Source organism: Ambystoma mexicanum, chromosome 2p, assembly GCF_040938575.1.
Source record: "Ambystoma mexicanum isolate Mex_15411 chromosome 2p, UKY_AmexF1_1, whole genome shotgun sequence".
NCBI classification, from domain to species: domain Eukaryota; kingdom Metazoa; phylum Chordata; class Amphibia; order Caudata; family Ambystomatidae; genus Ambystoma; species Ambystoma mexicanum.
This window is the reverse complement of record NC_090923.1, coordinates 1,303,733,402-1,303,756,041: the sequence shown is the minus strand read 5'-3', so window position 1 is coordinate 1,303,756,041 and position 22,640 is coordinate 1,303,733,402. Positions and strand designations below refer to the sequence as shown.

The 22,640-nt window shown below is 49.5% G+C and overlaps 1 protein-coding gene across 1 annotated transcript; it reads left to right on the top strand.

Annotated features, from left to right (window-relative positions):
- Positions 1-600: 600 nt before the first annotated feature.
- Positions 601-4,692, top strand: LOC138567445 (parvalbumin beta-like). Its single transcript, XM_069645645.1, has 5 exons — positions 601-732; positions 1,234-1,301; positions 1,846-1,978; positions 3,430-3,539; positions 4,420-4,692. The coding sequence occupies exons 2-5, from the start codon at positions 1,241-1,243 to the stop codon at positions 4,443-4,445; spliced, it is 330 nt and encodes a 109-aa protein (XP_069501746.1). The 5' UTR covers positions 601-732; positions 1,234-1,240; the 3' UTR covers positions 4,446-4,692.
- Positions 4,693-22,640: the final 17,948 nt, after the last annotated feature.

Below are 22,640 nucleotides of genomic sequence, written 5' to 3'. Positions count from 1 at the left end.
CGCTACATAGTCGTCGCATGTCCTCCACTTCCGCGATGGACCGAATCAGTCAAACATTTTTAAATGGGGTTCCTGCGCCAGCCCTTTCGTCTCACGCTGGCTTCCAACTTGCACGACTATTCTTCAACAGAAAAATGCTCTGCTCGGATACTACAATTGCCCCTTTTCAATTCTGAAGGAGCAGATCGCATTTCCTCCACCGCCCTCACAGGATCAGCCACAAGTGTCAAACTTGTCAAAGGTTTTACAGTCGTTGCAAACCAAGCATTCCGCTATTATTAGAAGAGCCCCCGTGAGCCTTTTCCATTAACATTCCCAAACTGCTGACCCTTGCCCTCCTTTTTTACCAAGTGAGGGGGGTTGGGATTCAAAATACGAAAGTGATCATGGTAACGTTTGTCTGAATTAAAAATGTTGTTTTCTCGAACATTGTAAAGGCGTGCACGTTTGCTAATGCTTGAGGGCCCTGCTATGACCAGCCATCCACGTGCACACATTGTTTAGGCCAGAGTGTGCATTCCAGGGTGTTATAAATATAATTTTGACCAGCCAGCAACTTTAACCAACTAGGGGCGCCTCTGCAAGGTTTGGCGTCACGTGGATGCAGCGCTTCTGTATATGGTTCGGTTTCTTGACTGGGACAAACGTATAAAAGACGGGGACTTGGGCAGTAGAGTCAAACCAGCAGCCTCCGACGACCTCTCCAGTCCTCCGCAGAAACTCCCAAGCAAGGTGAGTTGGCTTGCCACCATTGGATGGACTCTGCCATGTGGGCACTTGGAATCGCTCCCGGGATGTTCATCTCCTTGAATTCTTCATGTTTGGTGCTCAAACCGAATGGGGAACTCGACTTAAGGGACGCCATGGAGTTCATGCTGTGGGCTTCGCCTCAAGACTTGCAAAGTGGACGCTTGCATCTCGGTCAGAGCTGGATTTGAGACCTGCACTCGTGTGGGCTGGCCTTTCCATTTGCTGCGGTCCTGGTGCTCGGCTTTGGCAAGGAGGGCACACAGGACGTGCACCTGCTTCGGGCATTCCTCCTGGCACAATGGGGACCTGGGAAACCAAACTGATCGTGCAGGCCCAGCCAGGAGCCTAAGCCCGGGACTTGGCTCTGGAGCCTTGCAGCCCGGCCTGGGCTCAACAGCTATGGAGCCCAGGGTGCTGTGATGCTATTGTAACATGGGACATTTCAATGATCGAGTATTAACCCAAGCTTTTATTTCCTCCTAGCATTAAGATGTCTTTCTCCGGCATCCTGAGCGACTCTGACATCGCAGCTGCTCTTAAGAACTGCCAAGGTAATGCAAGGCACTGCCTCGCTGGCCTTCTGTGTCTTCGTCCGTAGTGCTCAGTTTATTCGCCCCCAGACTTTCTAGCACTTGCTATCGTCGTCCATGGAAACTCTCCTCTCTTGCTATCTCTCTCAGGTCTCTCATTTCTCCTTTCTTTCTCCTGTCTCGGCCTACAGATCTTGCTCTGGTGCATCACTGCGTGCCACCCTCTCTGTGCCTCTCGTGATATTGTGCATCCTGCATCCTTCTCTGTATTCCTCTCTCCCATTAGCTGCATATTTACCTATCTATGCCACATGTAACTGTTCCCCCGTCCCTCTATCTCGCCCCCTTTCTCCTCTCTGTTGCCAGCTCTGTCACACATTTTCCTTCTCTCACATTATCTCCCTCGCCCCACTCTCTTTGCCGCCCCTTTCTACCCTACCCCAGCACCTCCCCTCTCTGCTCCTATGACCTCAACTTTGTAGAGCCCTGCCCCGCGTTCCATTGCTTCTTTCCGACCTCCCCTTAGGTTTCTCTGACACCCTGTGCTTTTTTCCTCCATCCACAGCCGCAGATTCTTTCGACTACAAGACCTTCTTCAGCCAGACCGGCCTGAAGAGCAAGAGCGCCGACCAGGTCAAGCAGGTCTTCGAGATCATCGACCAGGACCAGAGCGGCTTCGTAGAGGAGGATGAGCTCAAGTGAGTGTGGAAGTGTACCTCTCACCGCGCATGCGCACGCACATAGACTCACCCCGCATGCGCACGCACACAGACGCCCCCCACACACGCAGCCAAATACGCCCTGCACACGGAAACATGGGTACGTGCCCAATCTTACTCGCACCCACCTCAAGAAGAATATTACCCAAGGAAAATAGAGGAGGCGAGGAAAGCAAGACTGAGCAGGAAGTGAGAGAGTAGACGGGAAAAAAGCCGACAACAGCAATGCAAGGAAGATAACACATTTGGAAAGTTTGGGGGCACTGGAACGGCAGGGGGCAGCATATGCATAAGAAAAGCAGTCCAGCAATACATGTTATGCTCAGAAAGAGAGGGGTCGCCAGGGAAGCCGAACTCAGGGAATGAAACGGTGTCAGAGGAGGTCAGGAAACCCAGCAGCATATCATTGCAACCCGTTGGCCCCGAAAAGGGAAATTCTAAGCTGCCCATCGAATGCAAATGAGAATACATTGTAGAGGCCTTATGCACAGGTGTGTTCAAAGGATGCGCCAATGTCCTGCCCGTGGCGAATTTCACCCCCCACCTTCCAGACCTCTGCCCCCTTTGCTTGGAGAATTAAAACCACCAATCACTCAGTGTTGGACACAGACAAACGATTAGGACCCAGAGCATTTTTTGTAAATCTTTGAAATTAAGGCCACAAGAGCACACACATAGTGCAGGCACCTAAAACCCGCAGCGTTTAGGACACCATACAAAGTAAGCTATTCTTTATTAAGACAAGTAAAATACGATCGCACAGAAAGGCCTTTGCACAAGAAGACCCAGTTGGAGGGCAGAGCGCAATTGCTTTCATTACAAATGTTCTAGTATGCACTGCCATGAAAAAAAAAAATCTGAGCGTAAACACTAGAATTTCGACCCTACTTCTCCTGCTACAAACCTTTAAAGAGGCTCTCTGTAGATATTCAGTCCCTGCCTGGCCCGCAAGGTTGGCACCACCCCCGTGGCACTGCCCACCTCCAAGGTATTGGTAATCTGCACCCGAACTAAAAAGACAAAGCTCACCAAATCAGCCACAGACACAAAAGCAAAGGAGCTTCTTTTTTCTCACAAACTTAAGGGAATATGAAGCGGGCCATTGAACTATCAATGCTGCTTTAACAAATAGCCCTACGTTTGTAGCCTGTTAGGAAGATCATAGACTCTTGTCTGTTTCTTACAACTGAAGGCCTCTGGGTGCTGAATGTAAACTGGGGAACAGCTGCCCGCTCGCTGTATGCCTCCTCAGAAGGGCTGCTTCTAAGAAGCGGGGAGATGAATTGGGCATCCCCTTCCATTCATTGTTGGAAATGTCTCATTTGAACGTCACCCTGATGGTCTTCTAAATGGAAACGTGCAATCTAATGCGTGTTGTTTGAACATATCTCCTTATACCTCTGTTTATTCTTGCTCTGTTTCTCTCTCAGGCTCTTTCTGCAGAACTTCGCTGCCGGCGCCCGAGCCCTGACTGATGCTGAGACTAAGGTCTTCCTGGCAGCCGGTGACTCCGATGGTGATGGCAAGATTGGAGTTGATGGTAAGCACTTGGAGGAGAGATTTGCTTGCCTTGTCAGTTGAGCAATCAGGAGACCCGCATTCTAATGCCCTCACTTAGCCATAATTGTGAGATTCTGGGTAACAGTAGTTTAAAAGTCTGGGACCCTTGCTATCCCTATTTACTTAAATTTCACAAAGCTTAAAAACAAATTACCCTTTTGTATGGAGTGCTCTACAAAAAGTGGACATTTACGCTACCCACACTCATAATAGTATGTACAAAAAGTAAGGGCAAAGACATCCACTGTAGTGCATAGTGAGTCAGGTGCCGTCTCCAGAGAATGTTCTTGGGTTCAAGGTTCGCCCCAGTAAACTTCCCATCAGAGCACTGGTTGTGAACACATTTGCTCACATGGGGATGGCAGACAATGGCCGATTCAGGAAAAGACTCTGTATGTCATCTTCACCAGAAAGGCACGCGTTTCACAATGTGAACCATTCGCCGATGGTCTTGCAGTTTCCATCTAGAAGGTTTGGGAATGCGGCCACTCAGTTCAATGCAGTGGAATCGAGGAGTAAAACAAGGCAGGATTGAATGGAGCAGAGAAGTCCTTCTAGGAGGTGCTCGGGGCCTGGGGAGGTGACACCCATGACCACTTTGGGAACTTTCCAATCTTTAGCAGTAGTGCCTCATGTGTTTGTGTGCACTAATAAAAGGCCCTACTTCCAAAGTTGTCAATGCAAGTTTCCACCCTCCAAGTTTGAAAAAAAAGAATTGTAATAAGTATATATTTCATATAAAAACCTTTGGAGATGGGCATCAGAATAACATAAGGAGTGTGCGTAAAATATGTACTGTTGGGCTGATCCGTTCCATTTTCTGAAGATCTAACACCCAAAATGTCTCTCTTTCTTTTCAGAGTTCTCAGCCCTCGTCAAGTGCTAAGCAGACCGCCGCGACCACCAGGCTGCTCCTACTCCCCACACTCATTCTTCCAGAAAACCAACTATTTATTTATTTGTTTTGTACAGCGAAAATGGCATTGACAAGTTCTTTGTAATGTTGGAATTGTGCTTATCCATGACTAGATAGGTTATAACTGTGTTATTGGATGTCGCAATGGAATACAGGGCTGTATGTCTTGGGACTGATCTGCAACCATCTACCAATAAACAGATATATTTTGAAAAGATTTATGCCTCTGTAATATTTTCTGGCGCTCACTCCACTTTGGAATCAAACCATGATGCCTGGGAGGGTTTATTATTCACCCGACGTTCTTAAGAGGTAGTGATCCGAAGAGAAAGAACAGTGGAAATGTATGGCTCAGTTGACAAACTCCAATTGATTACTCTCTTAAACAGCTGGGGGTAAATGCTGCTTTTGGGTAAAGTGTTGTGCACAAGGCGTGTGCAACTGGAAGTAACTGAGAGGGAAGGAGGAGTCAGAGATGACCTTACGAAACTCAGAAAAAAATCCTAGATGATTCAAGGGTTTTTATTTTGAACTATACGATTTTCTTTGCCAGAGTTTGAGACTGTGGAATGGTCCAAATAATGGGTTGTTTTCTCACTTGTCCCTCAGTCTACAATGGGCAGCCATCCACCCTAGCCGTGGCTTTCCTATAGCCCCAGGTCAGCGTGAATACTAGCGATGGGTAACCCCAAATATCTACATTAACCTCTCTATCGTGGGCGGGCCTTAAAGACAAGGCCTTATCTGGCTTACTTCCTCCGGAGCTTTCTAATAGGACCCTACTCTAGTATTCCCCAAAAGGATGGTGACTGTTTTCCCTCAGACATATTCTCATTCTCACTCCTGTTCGCCTCCTTACTCTACTTGCTTTCCCCTACTACTCTACCACCTTCTGGCTCACTAACTACACCCTCTGGTCCCTCCCCCTCCTTTTCTCACTCCTCTTCCTCTCTTACGTCCGGCCTCTTTCCTCCTCTGTCCCTCCGATCTTCTCCCACTCCTCTCTTATCTCTGCCACTCCCCTCCTTCAATTAGCATTATCTCTGCGCCGTTTTATGCCCTCTCTACAACTCCTGTTTTATGCACTCTACAGCTGCTGCCTCTTCCTCCCTCTGTACCACTCACCTGTCACTCACTCTATATGCTCTCATTTTGACTTACTGCACAAAAACCCAGACTCGTTTAGAGTAGAAAAGGATGCGCTAATGTGACAGGTCAAAGCTTATAATAACCGCTTACCTGGCTCCCTGGCCTTACAAACTAACAAACTCTTTTAAATAAACCAATTAATAATTAACACTTTCATTTCCCCGACAATTAAATAAATAAATCCACTTCCTCCCTAACCATCCCTTGGTCCCTACCGCAAACAGCACCACCCCCATCCTTTCCTGCGCCATTCCCCCATTGTGCTTCCCTCCCCCCACATCTAAAGGGACCATGCCCACGGCAACCAAACTACTTCCCAGACCCCTAAAAAAACTCACCTCTACACCAATCTCCTCTTTCCTGTGACCTACAGCCCGTCTGACCTGCCACATCAGCAACAGATATTATACATCACAACTTCAAAACTAGTGCCCCAACCTGTCACACAAAACTACTGAAACAATACAAACCTTGAACAGAGACTCAAAAACCCCATGAATATTTACAGAAAGAATAAACCAGAAGAAACCAAACTAAAAGAGGCCACCCCCCCCCCCCCAGAAAATTAAAACCAGGTACCTGGAACAACCCAAAAAAGGGGGTGGGCAGGCGGGTCAATCTAAAGTCCCCGACCGTCGCCTGCTTCCCGAACCTTCCCTGACCCTAATACCCCAGGAAGTGGTGCTCTACGCGCAGGCCACCTCGCTGGCCTGTGCAGCGTCAAAATAACCCCGGGGGAAATGCTTTGCGTTCCCCCCAGATCCCCCCTTTTGACTTACTGCACAAAAACCCAGACTCGTTTAGAGTGGAAATGGTCGCTTTAATGTGACAGGTCAAAGCTTACAAATAACCACTTACCTGGCTCCCTGGTCTTACAAACTAACAAACTCTTTTAAATAAACCAATTAATAATTAACACTTTAATTTCCCAGTCAATTAAATAATTAAATAAATTAATCCACTTCCTTCCTAACCATCCCTTGGTCCCTACCGTCTCCTTACCAATTCTCAAGGCGTCCCGTTTTCTCCCCGGGGCCATGCCCCTTCAGGTTCAATACCTGTTCCCCCGGGGTAGCCCGTTTGTGCAAACAGCACCACCCCATTCTTTCCCGTGCCATTCCCCCATTGTGCTCCCCCCCACATCTAAAGGGGCCATGCCCCCGGCACCAGAAAAACCCTCCCCCGAGGTGTTCTTTCTGCCCCACGCCCCCCACCATTCCTTTCTACTTCCAACTCTTTACCACATCTCTCACCAACCAGGTCAATTCCAACAAATAATGAGTATTTCCAAAAAACAGACAACTGGACTCCGTCCTCTCTAAGTATCATGAAGCCTTTATAAACTATTTCTTTGTAGTCCAAACCTGTACCCCCGCCGAGGCACAAAATATTACCATCTCTGTTTATCCCCTTCCTTGCCCGGGCTATCGCTCCCTCACTTCTCGCTCTCCTCCAAACTCCCAGTGGCAACAACTTAGTCAAAACTACACATGTTTGAGGCCACATCTCTCGGACCCCTAGCAACACCCTTTTCAATTTTCTAAGGAGAGCCACACCTGTAACTCTTAACAGGTCATTTTCCCCCTGCAAGAATGATCACCCCCTCTGCAGACCCCTAGCATTCCCTCAACCCCTCCAACATAGGCAGCAGCTGATCCCAGCGAAAACCCCCCTAAACTGAACCATCTTACCAATGCCACTTTGTAGCTGCAACCCAATTGCCTGTCAAATGACCCTTTTCTCTTCCTCCTTTCCTGCCCACTTAACAAAAGCGTGGCCCACCAACCAAGGCTGCGGCATCTCCCCCGAACTTCGCACAGCATCTGAAAAAGAAATTACAATGTCACTTTCCATTCACGACCACCCCACCACATTCCGCCCTCCCCTAGACCCCTGACCGTATTTCAAACAGCCCCCTTTACCCAAGCCCTAATATACCTTGTATTTCCCAGACCTCCACCGTCCATAAGACTTCACTTTATGACCGATAAGCCCCAACCAGCTAGTTTCAGGTGCCTAACCCATCCTAACTCAATGAAGTCCACACTCCTAACCTTCCCCACACCACTAGTAACACTCAGGAACCCATCCTCACCTGGCCATCTCCTTATCCCTCTACGGAAACACCCCCGGTCCTCTCCTACCTGACCCCCTATATTTCGCACCTTTCACACCGATCCTTTAAAATGCACCTAATCCCACGTAGACCCCCTTTCTCCTCTTTCCTATTACCCTCCTGCTCACCCTTGCCCCTCACCTTCCTACTATGCCCTGTGTTGCCCACCCTGCACCCGGGGGCACACGTGCACCCCCGTCCATGCAGGCCCTTTACTTTATTACTCCTCTCCGCCACTACACCAGGGGCCAAGCCTGCGCTCCCGTCCATGCAGTCCATTCCATATAACTAAATCTTCCAGCTCCTTGTGTCCATTACCCCATGTTTCCCACATGCACCAGGGGCCCATATTCACTCCCGTCCATGCAGGCCCCTTTTCTTCTTTACTCCTCTCCACCGCTGCACCAGGGGCCAGACCTGCGCCCCCGTCCATGCAGTCCAATCCATATAACTTACTCTTCCAGCACCTTGCTTCCTTACTCCATGTTTTCCCCCAGCTGCACCAGTAGCCCTAGTGCAACCCTGTCTATGCAGTCCCATCTCATCACTTCCCCCTGCTGCACCAGAGGCGCTCCCGCACCACTGTCCATGCAGTCCCTTCCCTTCATTCCCCCCAGCTGCACCAAAACTCAAATGAGCCAATTTCCTCCAGTGCTGTGCATGCTCAATTCGTGCTCTATCATGTGCCCTGTCTCCTGCGAACCAGGGCTACTACCGCACGTCCGAAGTTATGATAACCTCTTAACCTCCGTCAGACTCACCGTATTTACTGTCGTCATCCCCCTAAAGCTTACTTACCTTGTTGTGCGGCGTGAGGGCTTTGCCACTGTCGTCCATGCCCTCCAAATGACAGCCACCACCCCTTAACTTTTTCCACAGTTACATCCCCCCTGCAGCCTTCTCCCGCCCTACCTAAATGTCTTCCTCCTCAACCCTCTCCTATCCCCTTGGGATCTCCCCCAAAACCTCTCATCAAACCTTGTGCCCCCCTCCTTTTCCGATAAACTGAGCCCGACCTACCAGAACATCCTAATTTAACTGGCATGCGGTCCTTCCCCCCACCTCCTTGCCCCGCTCCTCGCCCTGTCCCACTGTCCCCTGCCTGAAAACAGTATGTAACCGGATGCCAACCCGCACACCTGCTGCACTCGTGTTTAAATTTGTACATCAACCTCACACAGCCTTCTTTATTGAAAGCCCAACATGCTGCTGAGGGCTGCCCCCTGCCTCCTACCCCCACCCCTTCCAGGTCGGGGTGACCAAGAAAGGGCCGGTAAGGCACGGGTAATCCGCTTGCCGTGTGTACCGTTGGAGCTGGCCTCGTTGGCGCCATCCATTGTAGCCACAGATCCATGTCTATTTCCCCCCAAACAGCCTGACTGTCCTCAGACATTCTTGCTCTGAATTCCTCATCATAACACACCCACGCAAAGCCCCCGAAACTTCTAAACGCCTTCCTGATCACATTCATATATTTTAACAGAGCCACACACCACTCCGGAAATTTCTCACAATAAACACTGGCATAAATAATAAATGCTGACGTCCAGTTTTCAATTGTCACTGGGACTCTTGGGCGCGAGGCCAACTCTCTCTCCTCTTCCTTGGAACCCTCCTTTGCTCTCACTTCCCTATGAAGCAATTTAAACACATCCACAAATTCCCCTGCCTGAGTCTTATCCTTAGTCGCTGCCATCAAGTGTGCCCCCAAAGGATTTGTGATGCCCATGTAAGGTAGCTTTTTCTCCTTGCCCTTCACTTCAACTTCTTTTTCTTTTGAAACATGTACCTCGAGTACCAATGGCTCAACCACCTTGTCCATTTGTACCTCCACCGAGCAATTTCCCTTTTCACCCACCAAGGATCCAATAGCCTGTACACCGATCTCTCCCCTTACCCCTTGCATACCAGGCCCTTCATTTCTTGCCTCCGTTCTCGTATCCCCCCTCTGCCATGCAGTTGACCAATCCCTTTCCCTCTCACCTCTTTCCGACATGTCACCGCCTGTCTGTGGTCTGACCTCAACTCTGATGTTCCTCATCTCTTTTCTTATTGGGCTCCTACTGTGGGGACAAAACATGTCAGCAGTCTCACCCAGCCAATTGTTCCCCCAACCTCTTGCCCCCCGAACCTCTTGCTTCTGTCTTTCACCATCCCAACTCAAACCCCTTCTCTCATTCCCCCTCCTCCTTACCGCCCTATAACCTTCATCCTCCCACTGCCCCAAATATTCCTCCATCCCAACTTCATCATCCTTGAAATACCATTGCTGATGCGAGCCCATGCTCGGGTTGCGTAGATCCTCTTCCTGCGAGCCAGGGGCGTCCACCCTGCCACTCGTCTGTTGTCTTCTCGGCAGAGCCGCAGAAACCCCTTCCTGGTCCTCTTCCCTCGGGCGAGGTGTGCTCTCCTCCACCCTGTGATCCTCATCGCTAGGGGCCGTGCTGCACCCTCTAGACTGTCCTCGCGCCGACTGAGGGGCCGTTCTTAAACCCTCTCCATATTCATCCTCTGGGTCACCTCACTAATTGATGGGGACCTCTCTCTCCTTCTCCCACCTGCACTCTTTCGCAGGTATTTAACCCCCTTGCCCCTCTGTCTTGTCACCCCACTCTGCACCCCCTCGCCCCCACCAACGTGGGCCCCTTGCCCCAACCTTATTTGGACCCTCCTAACATCCCCAACCTCCCCGTGGTCATTATGCATCACATCCCTCTGTGGCTCCCCACCCAAATGCATTTCTCCCCTGGATGCTCACCTATCAATCTCCCTCCTCAACTTCCTGCCCCCGGATTCCCAAGCCTCCCCTCTACCCGCAGCAGGGGCGCAAGCTACCACTGCCGCTAGAGCCCCATCTGATGCTGCTCTCCGCTGTGGCCTACCCCCACCTCCATCCCCTTCATCCTTAACTTCAACCACTGCCCCTTTCAGTTGGGCTTTAGATGCCCTGCTAATAATCTCTAGGGCCTCCCTCAACACCTTAGCGTCCACCAGCCCCTTTTTCATACCTCCCTTACCCACCATTGTGCACAAATATTAATATGGCTGTGCCAAAATCTGCCCTTAAAAATGTACACCTGGCTGAGCAACACCCCCGAGCCAAAACCAGTCAGAGGAAAATGTTTCCCAACTAGTCTGCCCTGGAAAGGAACTACTGAAAATAATTTCACTAATAAAGAGTTAAATAAACTCTTCTACTGCACCTAATAAAAGAATTACCAATATATATATATATAATATATATATATATATATATATTCTTTTTTATTTTTTTTAACAACCTAAATTAACCCAACACCAAGAAACCCCCTCCCAGGCTCCTAGCTAGTCACCAATAAAACCAACAACCCAAAACCCTGCAGCAAAGCTCCAAAGAGGGCCGAAAAACAGCTGGAAAACACTGCCCCCTGACAGCACATGGAAGACCACACAGCAGAGCCCAGAAAAGCGATGCGGTCCCTTTAAGGGATCTGCACTGCACAACGTTCCTGGGTCTGATAGCACTCACAATGCACCGCGTAGCACCGGAAGAAACAGGATAATACTCCCTCCCCCAACTGAAACGCGATACCAGGAGCGGGATAGCCCGGGCACTGCTTGTCCCGAGTCCTGATAACAGCTCTACACAACGAAGCCCCGAGAGCTGAAACCTTTCCTCCCTCACACCCACAACAACATTCTAAGCCGGGAAAAAGAAAAAACTCCACTCCCCACCCAACAGACACAGAATGAGGCCGCTGACGGCACCAGTAAGTGGGGGTACCTTATCTACGGTACCCCCCTCTATATGCTAATATTGAATAAAATTTAAAATATATATGCCTCACTATACCTAACCTCCCCCCTGTTAATACAACCCAGACCACCTCACCTACTCTAAGCTTCACACGCTAGGCCCCATATAATCAGGGAAGGCTCGGAAGCAGGCGACCTGGTCAATCTAAAGTCCCCAACCGTCGCCTGCTTCCCAAACCTTCCCTGACCCTTAAATACCCCAGGGAGTGGCGCTCTACGCGCAGGCCTCCTCGCTGGCCTGTGCAGCATCAAAATAACCTCGGGGGGAAATATTTTGCGCTCCCCCCGGTGCCCTCCTTCACCCTCTACACTCTTCCCCTACACATCTTCTACCCCCTCAAAGCCGCTCCACTGCCATTCACTCTCACATATACCTGCCCAATTGCATCTTCACTCTCTCCACTGGGTACCACCCTCTCTCACACACAATACCTCACCTGCATGCCTATCCATCGCCTCCACAGACTCTTCAGCACTCCGCACCACCTTCCGTCCTTCTCCTTGACTCTTGGTTTTCTGCCACACTTTCTGACCTCAACCGAACATCCCTCACCCACAGTGGCTCCCATAGCGCTTTTATACCTTGGACTTCAGGTTTTTAAACTTCCCTCCTCCCCCAATTAGGTCCACGTTCCACCAGACTCTGGTCTCCAATCTAGGGCTGTCTCCCGCCCCCCCCACTCCCCAGAGGACGGGCCATTGTAGTGCAAGGCTACATAACCCCCTCGGAGCCCTGCCCCCTTTTGTTGTGCAGCAATTTGGAGTCTCTTTGCTTTTCTTCTCTGGATGTTGGGTTGGTGTTCTGCTTAATCTACTCTGCAGTGAATGGAGTGAGAGAAACCCTTTAAAGAGAGAGAAACACACTCTGGAAGTAACTCTATTTCCTTATGTGAGTGTTTTCATTCAAAAGTTATCAAGTACCGGACTGTGCGAAGTGGTGGGATTTTGACTCCACTTTGTGACGTGTTCATGACCCTGCCCTGATGTCGTTAAACAAACACAAAGGCCCTCATTACGACCCTGGCGGAAAGTAACTGACCGGACCGCCATAGCGTAAATAGCGTTTCCGCCATCACACGACGGAGTAAAGTGCGGCTAATTCCGACCCATCGGGCACGAGCACTACGCCATGGCGGAAGTGCAAAGTCCGCGATGGCGGAAATGTCCCCAAAACGCCCCTCACCGCCGTCGTACGGCGCCCTAGGTGCAATTCCGCCACCCATCATAGCGGTCACCGTAATGAGCAGCAATCGGAAAATACGGTGACCGTAAATATACGGAAACGGAAGTAAAAACATGGTCCCGGAACGGGAAACAGCACGCCGTACACCTATAAAATCAGAATTCCCACACAACCATTAAAAATACTACCCTGAGACACATCCCAACCCGTCATCCACCCTAGTGAAAACAATAAAAATGGCAAAAGTAGCGAAAAAAGCGTGCGACCGCAAGCGGCAGGTCCACTTCTCCCGTGAGGAACTCACCGTGCTCACAGAGACCCTCCAGGAGAATGCTGGCGTCGTCTTCTCGACGCAAATGACCAGGACGGCACTTGCGAACAAGAAGGCCATATGGGCCCTGGTGGCACAGCGGGTAAGTGCGGTGGGGACCGCACCTCGCAACCCACAGCAATGCAGAAAGCGATGGGATGACTTGCGGATACGCGTACGGAGCATACTATCCGCCAACCGTAACATTGCCACAGCTACCGGGGGAGGATCGGAATCACCCATCAAGTTGACCCCCTGGGAAGAAATCTGTGCCTCCACCATTGGAATGGAGAGTATAGAGGGAGTCGGAGGGATGGAGAAAGGAGTGCAGACATCCGAAGAATCAGGTAGGTGGCCCAAATAAAACAATGCTAAATCCACAATGTCCAATCATGTGAAGTACCATGTGTCCACATAATGCAACAGAAACACATGTCCAGGAGAACGTCCACATACATTGGCCTGATAGCGCACTTTAAAAGTCACATAAAATACATAAATAATTAAAAATCCTAAAAACACCCTCTACACGTGCATCAGGCACACCCTAACTGCAGGCTGCAAAACAACTGCATCCTCAATCCACACAAAAATGAAACCACCCCCAAGGCCCTGACCCAAATCATCCTCAGGTACCACCCCAATGCATGTGATACATTGCCATTCCAATTTCCACAGACCCATTAATAACGCTCGCCCTCCTTTACTCCACCACAGGGTCCGATTCAAACGACGAGCTCCAGGACACCCCTACCAGCACACCTGCAAAGAGGGCCAAGACCAACGGCCAAAGACCCTCCACCTCAGCTGCACGGATCAAGACACGGCAGAGCACAAATCAAGTAGCAGCACACAGGAGGGGACTCCAACAGGCACCCCAGCAGCCAGCATGCCCACAACAGCACCACCACAGGTCCCCCCAATGGATGCCACAGAAGGCACTGCTTCTGGTGGCAGCAGCACCATAGGTGACACTGCATTAATGGCAGCATGCTCCGACACAGAAAACGGTGATGTCGATGTAGGATCCATCCATGACCTGTCTCAATCCCCCTGTTTGTTTCATCCCGTACACCATGAGGATACCACGCAGGGGCACCCACAAGACGACGACTGGCCATCCCCCACAAGCCCTGTGGCAAGGCAACATGAGGTGATCAGCCCCTCTGTGACACCACCGCAAATGGCCATGGCACAGCAGAGGCAACAGTCCCTCGACCAGGTGATCGTGCAACAGCAGCAACTGGCCACGCTCCTCAAGGACCATGCTGATGAATGTGGGGGTACTAAGGCAGCCATAGAAACATCCACTGAGACACTTAGGGCACAAATGGAGAGAAGCACCGAGAGCCTGAGGGTGCAAATGGAGAGAAGCACCGAGAGCCTGAGAGTACAAATGGAGAAAAGCACCGAGAGCCTGAGGGGGGAACTGCATGCGACGTCCAAAGACGTATGTGCTGAACTTGCCGCTGTGCGCCGTGTGCTCACTGAGCTCTCACAAACCCTTAGGGACATGCATGGACGTGAGCAGGCAGAGACATCATCCGTTGCAAGTTCCGTCCAGGGCAGCCCCCAACGTAGATCTGGGAGGAACCTGCGCTCCACAGGCAGGGGTGCCCCTGATACCCGGAGAGGGGGCTTGCAATAGCGTCTGCCCACTGACAATGAGCATCTTTGGACACTGGTGTTCGGGGGGGAGGTAGGAGGGTGGAGGAGGGGTGTTGGGCTTTCTTGGGTGGCGGGTCGATGGGGTGTGTAATATAATTTCACATATGCTATAAACATTGTACAATCATCCAATGAGATGTGTGGACATTGATCTTTGTGTACGAGGCCTTTATAGGCGTACAGTCCATATTGTGCATGTTCCAGACACACACAGTGCCACAAGTCCCGTGTCCATGTATCAGCCACCAGGCGTGAGTGCTAGAAGCATGAATCTATGAGAATCTGACGAATTTCACGGGCCTCCTGTGCCTCGCGGACTCCTTGAGGTGCTGCCACATCCCCACCCTCATCATGACCATCTTCAGGTGCTTGCAGTTCTGCGTCAGGGGGCATGGGCACATTTCTACGTACGCACATGTTGTGTAGCATGACACATGCCATGACCATCTTTGCAACCTTCTCATGGCGGTACAGGAGTGCCCCGCCAGACCTGCTGAGGCAGCGGAAACGAGTCTTCAGTAGGCCGAATGCCTGTTCTATGACTACACGGGTACGTGAGTGGGCATGGTTGTAGTCCTCCTCATGCTGGTTCTGTGGGTTCTGTGGGTTCCGGAGTGGTGTAAGGAGCCATCTCTTCAGTGGATACCCGGCATCACCTGTATGTGGACAATAAAGGATGTTTGTGGAATGACATAGCTACGTACGCATCCCCCCCCCCTTCCTGCCAGGTCATTGCCGCATCACATACCCCACATTATCATGCACGAAATGAGACTCACCGAGTAGCCAGGATCTGTTCCCTGCGTGTCGCTCCATGTAGCGTGGTATTGTGGAGTTCCTCAAGACCATAGAATCATGGGTTGATCCAGGAAATCGGGCACAACAATGTGTAATGATCCTGTTGGAGTCACACACCATTTGTACATTAAGAGAATGATATTGTTTTCGGTTGCGGTACTGGACATCCATGGCATGTGGGACGACCAATTCCACATGGGTGCAGTCGATGGCACCAATGCAACCCGGTATGCCGGCAAGTGCATGGAATCCCACTTTTGTGTTCGTAATCTCCTGCTCCGAGCGTGGTAGAGAGATGTAGTCGTCTGCGTGCTTCAGGAGGGCATCGAGCACTTGCAATAGTGTCCGTGAGAACAGTGGCTGTGAAATGCCATGCAACTGTCCGACTGTGTGCTGGTAGGTGCCTGTGGCCAGGAAGTGGAGTACAGACACCACCTTCAGTAGGGGTGGGATGGCGGTTGGGCTATCTATCATGCTGACAAGGTCAGCGTGTGTCATGTCCACAATGGCGATTATGGTGTCCCGGTCCAAACGGTAGAGGGTGTGGATCTGCTCATCAGTGAGGTTGAACGGATGTGCTCGGAGGCGTGGGATTGCGGGCTGCCTGCGTGGTGGTAGTGGCTGTGCTGGTGGGCCTTGCTGGCCCTGCCTTGCCCTCCTCCTCCTCCTGCGTCTCCTCTGTGCGGCCGGTTGTTGTAGTAGTTGGTGTTCGTCTTCTTCTTGAAGTTGGAGTACTTGCAGTGCTATCAGGTCCCCCAGGGCCAACATCGCTAGTCCTGCCGGTAGCATTTTGGAGTGGGTGTGGTTGTGGGAGGGGGTTGGGTGTGCAATTTATGTGTTTTCAGGCTGTATAGCCTCCACCTGTGGTGATTCATTCCACCTGTGCCAGCTGCAATCCCCTTTGGGCGAGCACTGTACCGAGGTTCACCGACGGGCGGGGCGTCCCATTTGTGAGTGAAGCCAGTTGCCATTTTCACACACTGCCGCACTACATGGATGGATTTGTGATTTCAAGCGGTCACAGATGCCTTTTCGACGTGATGTTGCAAATGAGGAATTCGAAGGACAGCGCTTTCGGTTTTCAGCTAGCGGCGAGGAGACGCCCACAGGTCTGACTGCAAATATAACGTTCTATTGTTTAATGTCCTTGGGACAGGGGCCATGGCGAGAATGCAATGATTGATATGAATAGTATGGGATGCGCAATAGCGTAGTGGACGATTAGGCAGATAATACATGTTACTTCACAACACTATTATTCCGGCCTGGAGCACAGTGGATTTTGCAGGCTGCATTACGCACAGCTCAATGGAGATTTCAAATGTAATGTGAGTTAATAATCATGCGTTTTTATACCGGGATGAGGGAATGATGTATGGATGCATGGACAGATGATTTAATAGAGAGTTTGCCATGTACAAGGCTTTTTGGAATCTATCCACTTCCCCTGCGCTATGTGATGCAGGGCTGCCATAGTGGGACCATCGTCTATCTGCCCTTGTTGAACCCTCCCTGTCTCGACGCGCCTTCAAACACTTGTGTCTATGCACGTTACTAATCCCATCTAATGGATTCTGTTTTAACAGACGCATGCACACGAACACTCGTTTGTAATAGTGTCTTCACCTCGATTTATATAGTTATGATTCGCAAGTGATTTTTGGGTGGGAATAATCCTTTTGAGTGGGCTAGCATGCATATGGCTGTGGATTTAGTGTGATCATTGAAGTGAGTAATTCAAATGAAGTTCTGATGCCCATACTATTGTTTTTTATTTCATTTGGGTGACAGGTATCTCCTCCCCTTTTGCCGCTGCCATCTGTATGCCACTCCTGCAGATGGGTTTTACTCCCGACACCTGCTGCTTCGTGTTAATCAGTGGAGCACCATTACGATCTTATGGGACGATCGCCAATGGGCCACATGCCCTTACGCAGTACTAGTGGCTAGGAGCAACATATCGACCTTTCAGCTGGACTAGTGCCTACCTAATGGGACGGCCCTGCGGTTCTAGGCGCTTCCATGTTGCCTTTTTGAACGTGAATGTAGCCCCTGTGTACCATGAAGGAACAGGGCGTCACACAAGAAGAAGCTGGTCATTTATTGCGGATGCAGCCCACAATAATGAAATATATTTTGGAGTTCATGACCTAATAGCTGTATGGGCTTGGTGATTTTGTTGTGCATAAAATTTTGATTATGATATTGACCGTGTAGCGTTATTCTTTGCAAGTAATGTAGCATGTTCCTATTTGTGGAGCGATGTATTGTGAGGAGATCTGCATTGGGTTCCGGCTTCTGAGTATAGTTGCGTGGTACTGTGCTGGGCGCGTTTGCCTACGAAGCCCAGTGAGGTCAGGGATAGGGGCTGCCATTATGACTGTTTTAATGATGTCATGCTCAGGGGCGGGGGATTAGCTTTTGTGTGACAGATGCCGGTCAGCCAGGTGGATTGGTGGAATGATGTGATTATCAGAATATGGCTGGTCACAGGTGCCTGTGTTTGCGTGCGTTTCTTGGAGGGGGACTGAGGTCATGTCCATTGGAATAGCTTCTGTATTCGTGCCATCTGTGCCCTGCAGCTCCCATTGGCCCCTCTTGAGATGAGCCTGGCTGCTCAGTCACTCTGCCAACTGGTGTGGTACATGCTTATGCTGATGGTTGGTTTGTTTACTGGCAGGAGTACAGGGCTGGTGCAGTCTCACTCAGGATACTGCTTTGAATGTTGCCTTACACTGGTGTCAAGCGATGGGGGGCCTGTTTTTGTTTGTCTCAGATTTCAGTTCATGTTGCTGGACTTGAACCTTCGCATGCCTGTGCTGCATCAGTACGGCAATGGTGCCATGGCAAATATGGATGGCCACTCACAAGGCACTTGGAGCCCCTACATTCATTTGTTCGTTGGCATGCATGGGTGACTTGTACATTTCACTGGTTGCATTGTGTGACTTCATTGCACCTACGAGGAGTTGTGCAATGTGGCCAGGGAGTGGTGTACAGACACTCAGTAGGGCCTTTTACGGTTGGTTCGCGATGCCGTACTTCTCACCATGGCGGAATGGTACTTTCCGCCATGCTTGATGGCGTTAGGTAAATGTCCGCTAGGGTCAGAATTCGCGTACCGTTGCGCCATGGTGGTAATTACGGTTTCGCATGGCGCGCGTGCGCGTACTTGGTGCAGTTAGCGTTGGCGTTCACTACGGTGTCGCTAATGGCATCGTACTTTACGGTGACGGGTCATAATCGCACCGAGCGCTATTCGATGGCGGTATTGCATTTCCGCCATCGTTTTTCGATTTCCGCCAGGGTCGTAATGAGGCCCAAAGTCATTTACCATACCTGGTGCTCAGAGATTGGAGAGAAGTATAAAATAATTATTTTGTGAGACTCACAGACCACTCTGAGTTCAGAGCTCTCTGTCACAGCACAATGTGAGGCAGGCACCGGCAGCTCAGAGAGGCATGGGATGCTGGCACGCGCTGTAACGCTGATGCTCTTACACTGCCTGGACCTCACTCAGGGTGTGCAGGGCAGACTGTCTGTTTCATGGCAGGCAGCAGATCAATCAAAATGAATGGGCCATTAACACGCCCACCTTGGAGGACACTGCTCTGGGCCTCAGGCAGCCAGGCCTATAAATCGGTAGGTTTTGACAGGAATATTGGTAGACGGTAGGGCTGCTTAAAAAGCAGTAGCCTACCGCCTGAATCGGTAAGGTTGGCAAGTATGCATGGCATTGGGAGATTGAAAGCAGTACCAGTCTTCACGCTCAAGGCACATTAAAGGGGTTCAGAGATTGGGGCCCTACCAGCTCATTCACCCCACCTCTGGGCTATGGCCATCTCTGGCATATGTCCTGGTAAGCCCCCTACTCCAGATTGGGAGGGGTCTTTGTTCTCCCTAACAGGGACAAGCCCCTGATCCCGTCATGCAGGAGAACAGAGAGCTGGTGGCAGGCGAGCTTCTGCAACACTCGTATCAAGCTGTCCACAAACAGCAGTGGCCAAAAGGTTCTATGACTTACCCTTGGATCACCAATAGCTAGCGTGCTAAGCTCTAAGGCTGAGCCCCAAAAGAGGTGCTGGGAGTGCAACGAGCAACAAGCGCTACAAAGGGATATATGTGAAATCTTTGCTGCTGAAAAGACAGAGTCTCAATACTACAGTGCTGAAAGGTTCAAATTTTTGAAAATGTCGATTCCCACCTTTCGATTTCGCCTTTACATTTGCTGGACACTGCTGCTTCGATTCCCTGTTCATCCACTTCCTGGTACTTCCAACGCGTCCGTGTGCGTTATATAACGACCGAAGCCCCCTTCCTCTAATTTTGTTCGCCTTATCGGTGAAACAGAAATGGTGCCCGACAAGTAAGTCTTCCTGACGTTATTGTAAAACGAATTACATTTGTCTGAATGTGGGGAGCGGGGACACCCCCGCAACCCCAGTTTGGGAATGTGATACGGAACATGGGGTCCGGGGCACAACCCTGCAACCCATGTTCAGTACAATCCCATTCAGCTTTGAAACCCATTGAATACAGACTACTCAACATTTTTGTAATTACAACATTTTTGCACTGGACATATTCGTAATAATAGCTAATTCGACTTGTTCTGTATTTTCAGGTAATACCCTTCACAGTACACTTAAGACAAGATAAAGATACACCTGAGAGTAGCAAACGTATTAACGAAACAAAACAGAAACGGCAAGGGTGAAAATGACAGTGAACAGTAACTTTAAAATTTAAAGATACATTGATACAAATCGAAATCCATCAAAAATAGTCCAGCTGGGATAAAAATCCATTAACTTCTTTACTAAAAAGAGGCGAAAATTAAAAGTAAAACTCATTTTTAAAAAGTCATATAAAAGTGAACGTTTCTTGTGGAAAGTCCTGCAGGTCAAAGTTCGCTGCCAGGATGGGCTTCTGCAAGGTCAGCCAGAATACGTGGCCCAAACTGCTAAGGGAAATCACCCTGGGGCACACTCTGGTGCAGCGGGGTGCTGTCTCCCACCTTCCAGAAACTTTTCGAACAGGTGGTCAGGGTTGGGGCTAGGTTGGCTTGCAGCAGTAGAGGCGTGAACTGCGAGGGGAAGTTCTCTCAGATAACGTTGCTACGTGACACGGATGGACATAGCCAGCTCTTGTCCTGGCACGAATGTTCAAGGTCACTCAAGTAAAACGCGCGTGGAAAACAACTGTGACCGGAGATGATCGTCCGTTGGTCTCAGCCAAAGACTTGTTAGGCAGAGCTCACACGTTCTTCTTTCCAGAGGTGCAACCTAGACTGACAGCTCAGGGCTAAGGATAAAGCTGCAAATGACAACCATCAGATCATTTATTTGTGTGGCTGGAGAAAACGTATTTCTATCGGGCCATATCATTGGTTCTCAAGGGTCCTGCAGCGTTTGAAGATTGGACAGTGGTGGCTGGTGATTTTTCTGAGGCAAGAGGTGTGGGGCTAAATATTTCCAGAAATAAGGAGCCTTGACCGGAAGTAGGGCGCAAGCACAAACCAAGCAGGTGAAGTTGAGGGGCTGCGGGCCTGAGAATTATTTTAAAATAATGGGTTAACATGGTGCATTTTCAGCACATCTTCTGTGAAAAAAACCACACAGTTTACAATCATTTGTGAACGGTAACATGAACAAATTGAAGAGATGCCAGGTCAACAAAAGAAAGTAGGAGATTTTTCTAACACATTTTCCAGATGCTGGTGCCCATAATATATGCCACCAGGGCAGCATTTTTCCTTGTAAGGCAGTCCTATCACTGTAAGCACACATTTGTGTTTGTCAAATAATACCAGTTCTGCAACTTCAAGAATACATCCATGATTGCGTTGCTAAATTAAGCCTGGCAAAGCCTGTCTCCTCAGTCCAAACGACTACTAAGTCTGTCATGTCCGTCCCGATAACCACATGCTCTCTGAGTGTGAGGTCCCTCTGATGGGTTGTTAATAAATTTGCTTTCGCTCCAATCCTATGTAAATATATGTATAAATGTAACTAATAATAATGTATAATTGTAACGAATAATATCCTGCTTTTTGACTCTGACTTGAAGGTGATCTGTAACACACCTCCAGTATCTATTTCTGTAAAAAGGTGAACTGTAACCCTTCCCCATCTGGCGGGATTTGTACCTGATGTTTTGTAACACTATTTCTAGGTCTAACTCTAAGCGCCCAGTGACCCCTGGGTGAGGTGCGCTACATAAGAAAATAAACTAAACTAAACTAAGCTAGCCTAGTACTGCAAGTGTAATAGTATGTCTGGGAGGGCTTTGCCCAACTAGGCCAGTACTGCCTCTATAAGAATACACCGGTGATGGCTTTGCCAAGTAACGTCAACACTGCCTCTGTAAGAGCACCCTCCGATGACTTTGCACCAATATGCCAATATTTGCCCTTATAAGACATGCTTGTGATGGCTTTGCCCTTACATGCTAGTATTTTTCCTTCTAAGAACACATTTATGAAGACTTTCTGCAACAGGACAAACGTTTGCCTCTGTAAGGATGACCTTGGGATGGCTTTGCCCCATCATGCCAGCATTGCCCCCTTTCAGACACCCCTTAAGATAACATTTCCCCACCATGCCAGTATAGTTCCACGTAAGAACACACTTGTTATGGCTTTGCTGAAAAATGCCAGTATTTGCCCCTTCAAGAACTCACTTGTGATGGCTCCACCCGAAAGCCAGTGATTTCTCCTGTAAGAACACAATTCTGGTGGCTTTGCACGACAATGCTAGTAGTGCCAATGTAAGTACATACTTCTGGATGCTTTGCCCCAACATACCTTTATTTCTCACTGTAAAAATACACGTGTGGTGACAATTCAACAACATACCAGTATTTGCCAGTTTAAAAATACATTTGCGATGGGTCATCAGTGATGTCATCAGTAATGTAATTGTTTATGACATCTTTGATATCCTGGGTGTTAGTTTTAGCAGTGCATTTGTATTTGTTTATTATTTATATCGTGCACCGAACCCTGGGGTAACTGGGCGGTGGAAAGATTTGTGAGTTACATACATAGACGACAGACAATACAGACACAGTTGCAGATGACAGGACCGATGGTTACAGAGAGGTCTAGAATCAAAGCAGTTTATAAGCTAACATAGGAAGAAATGC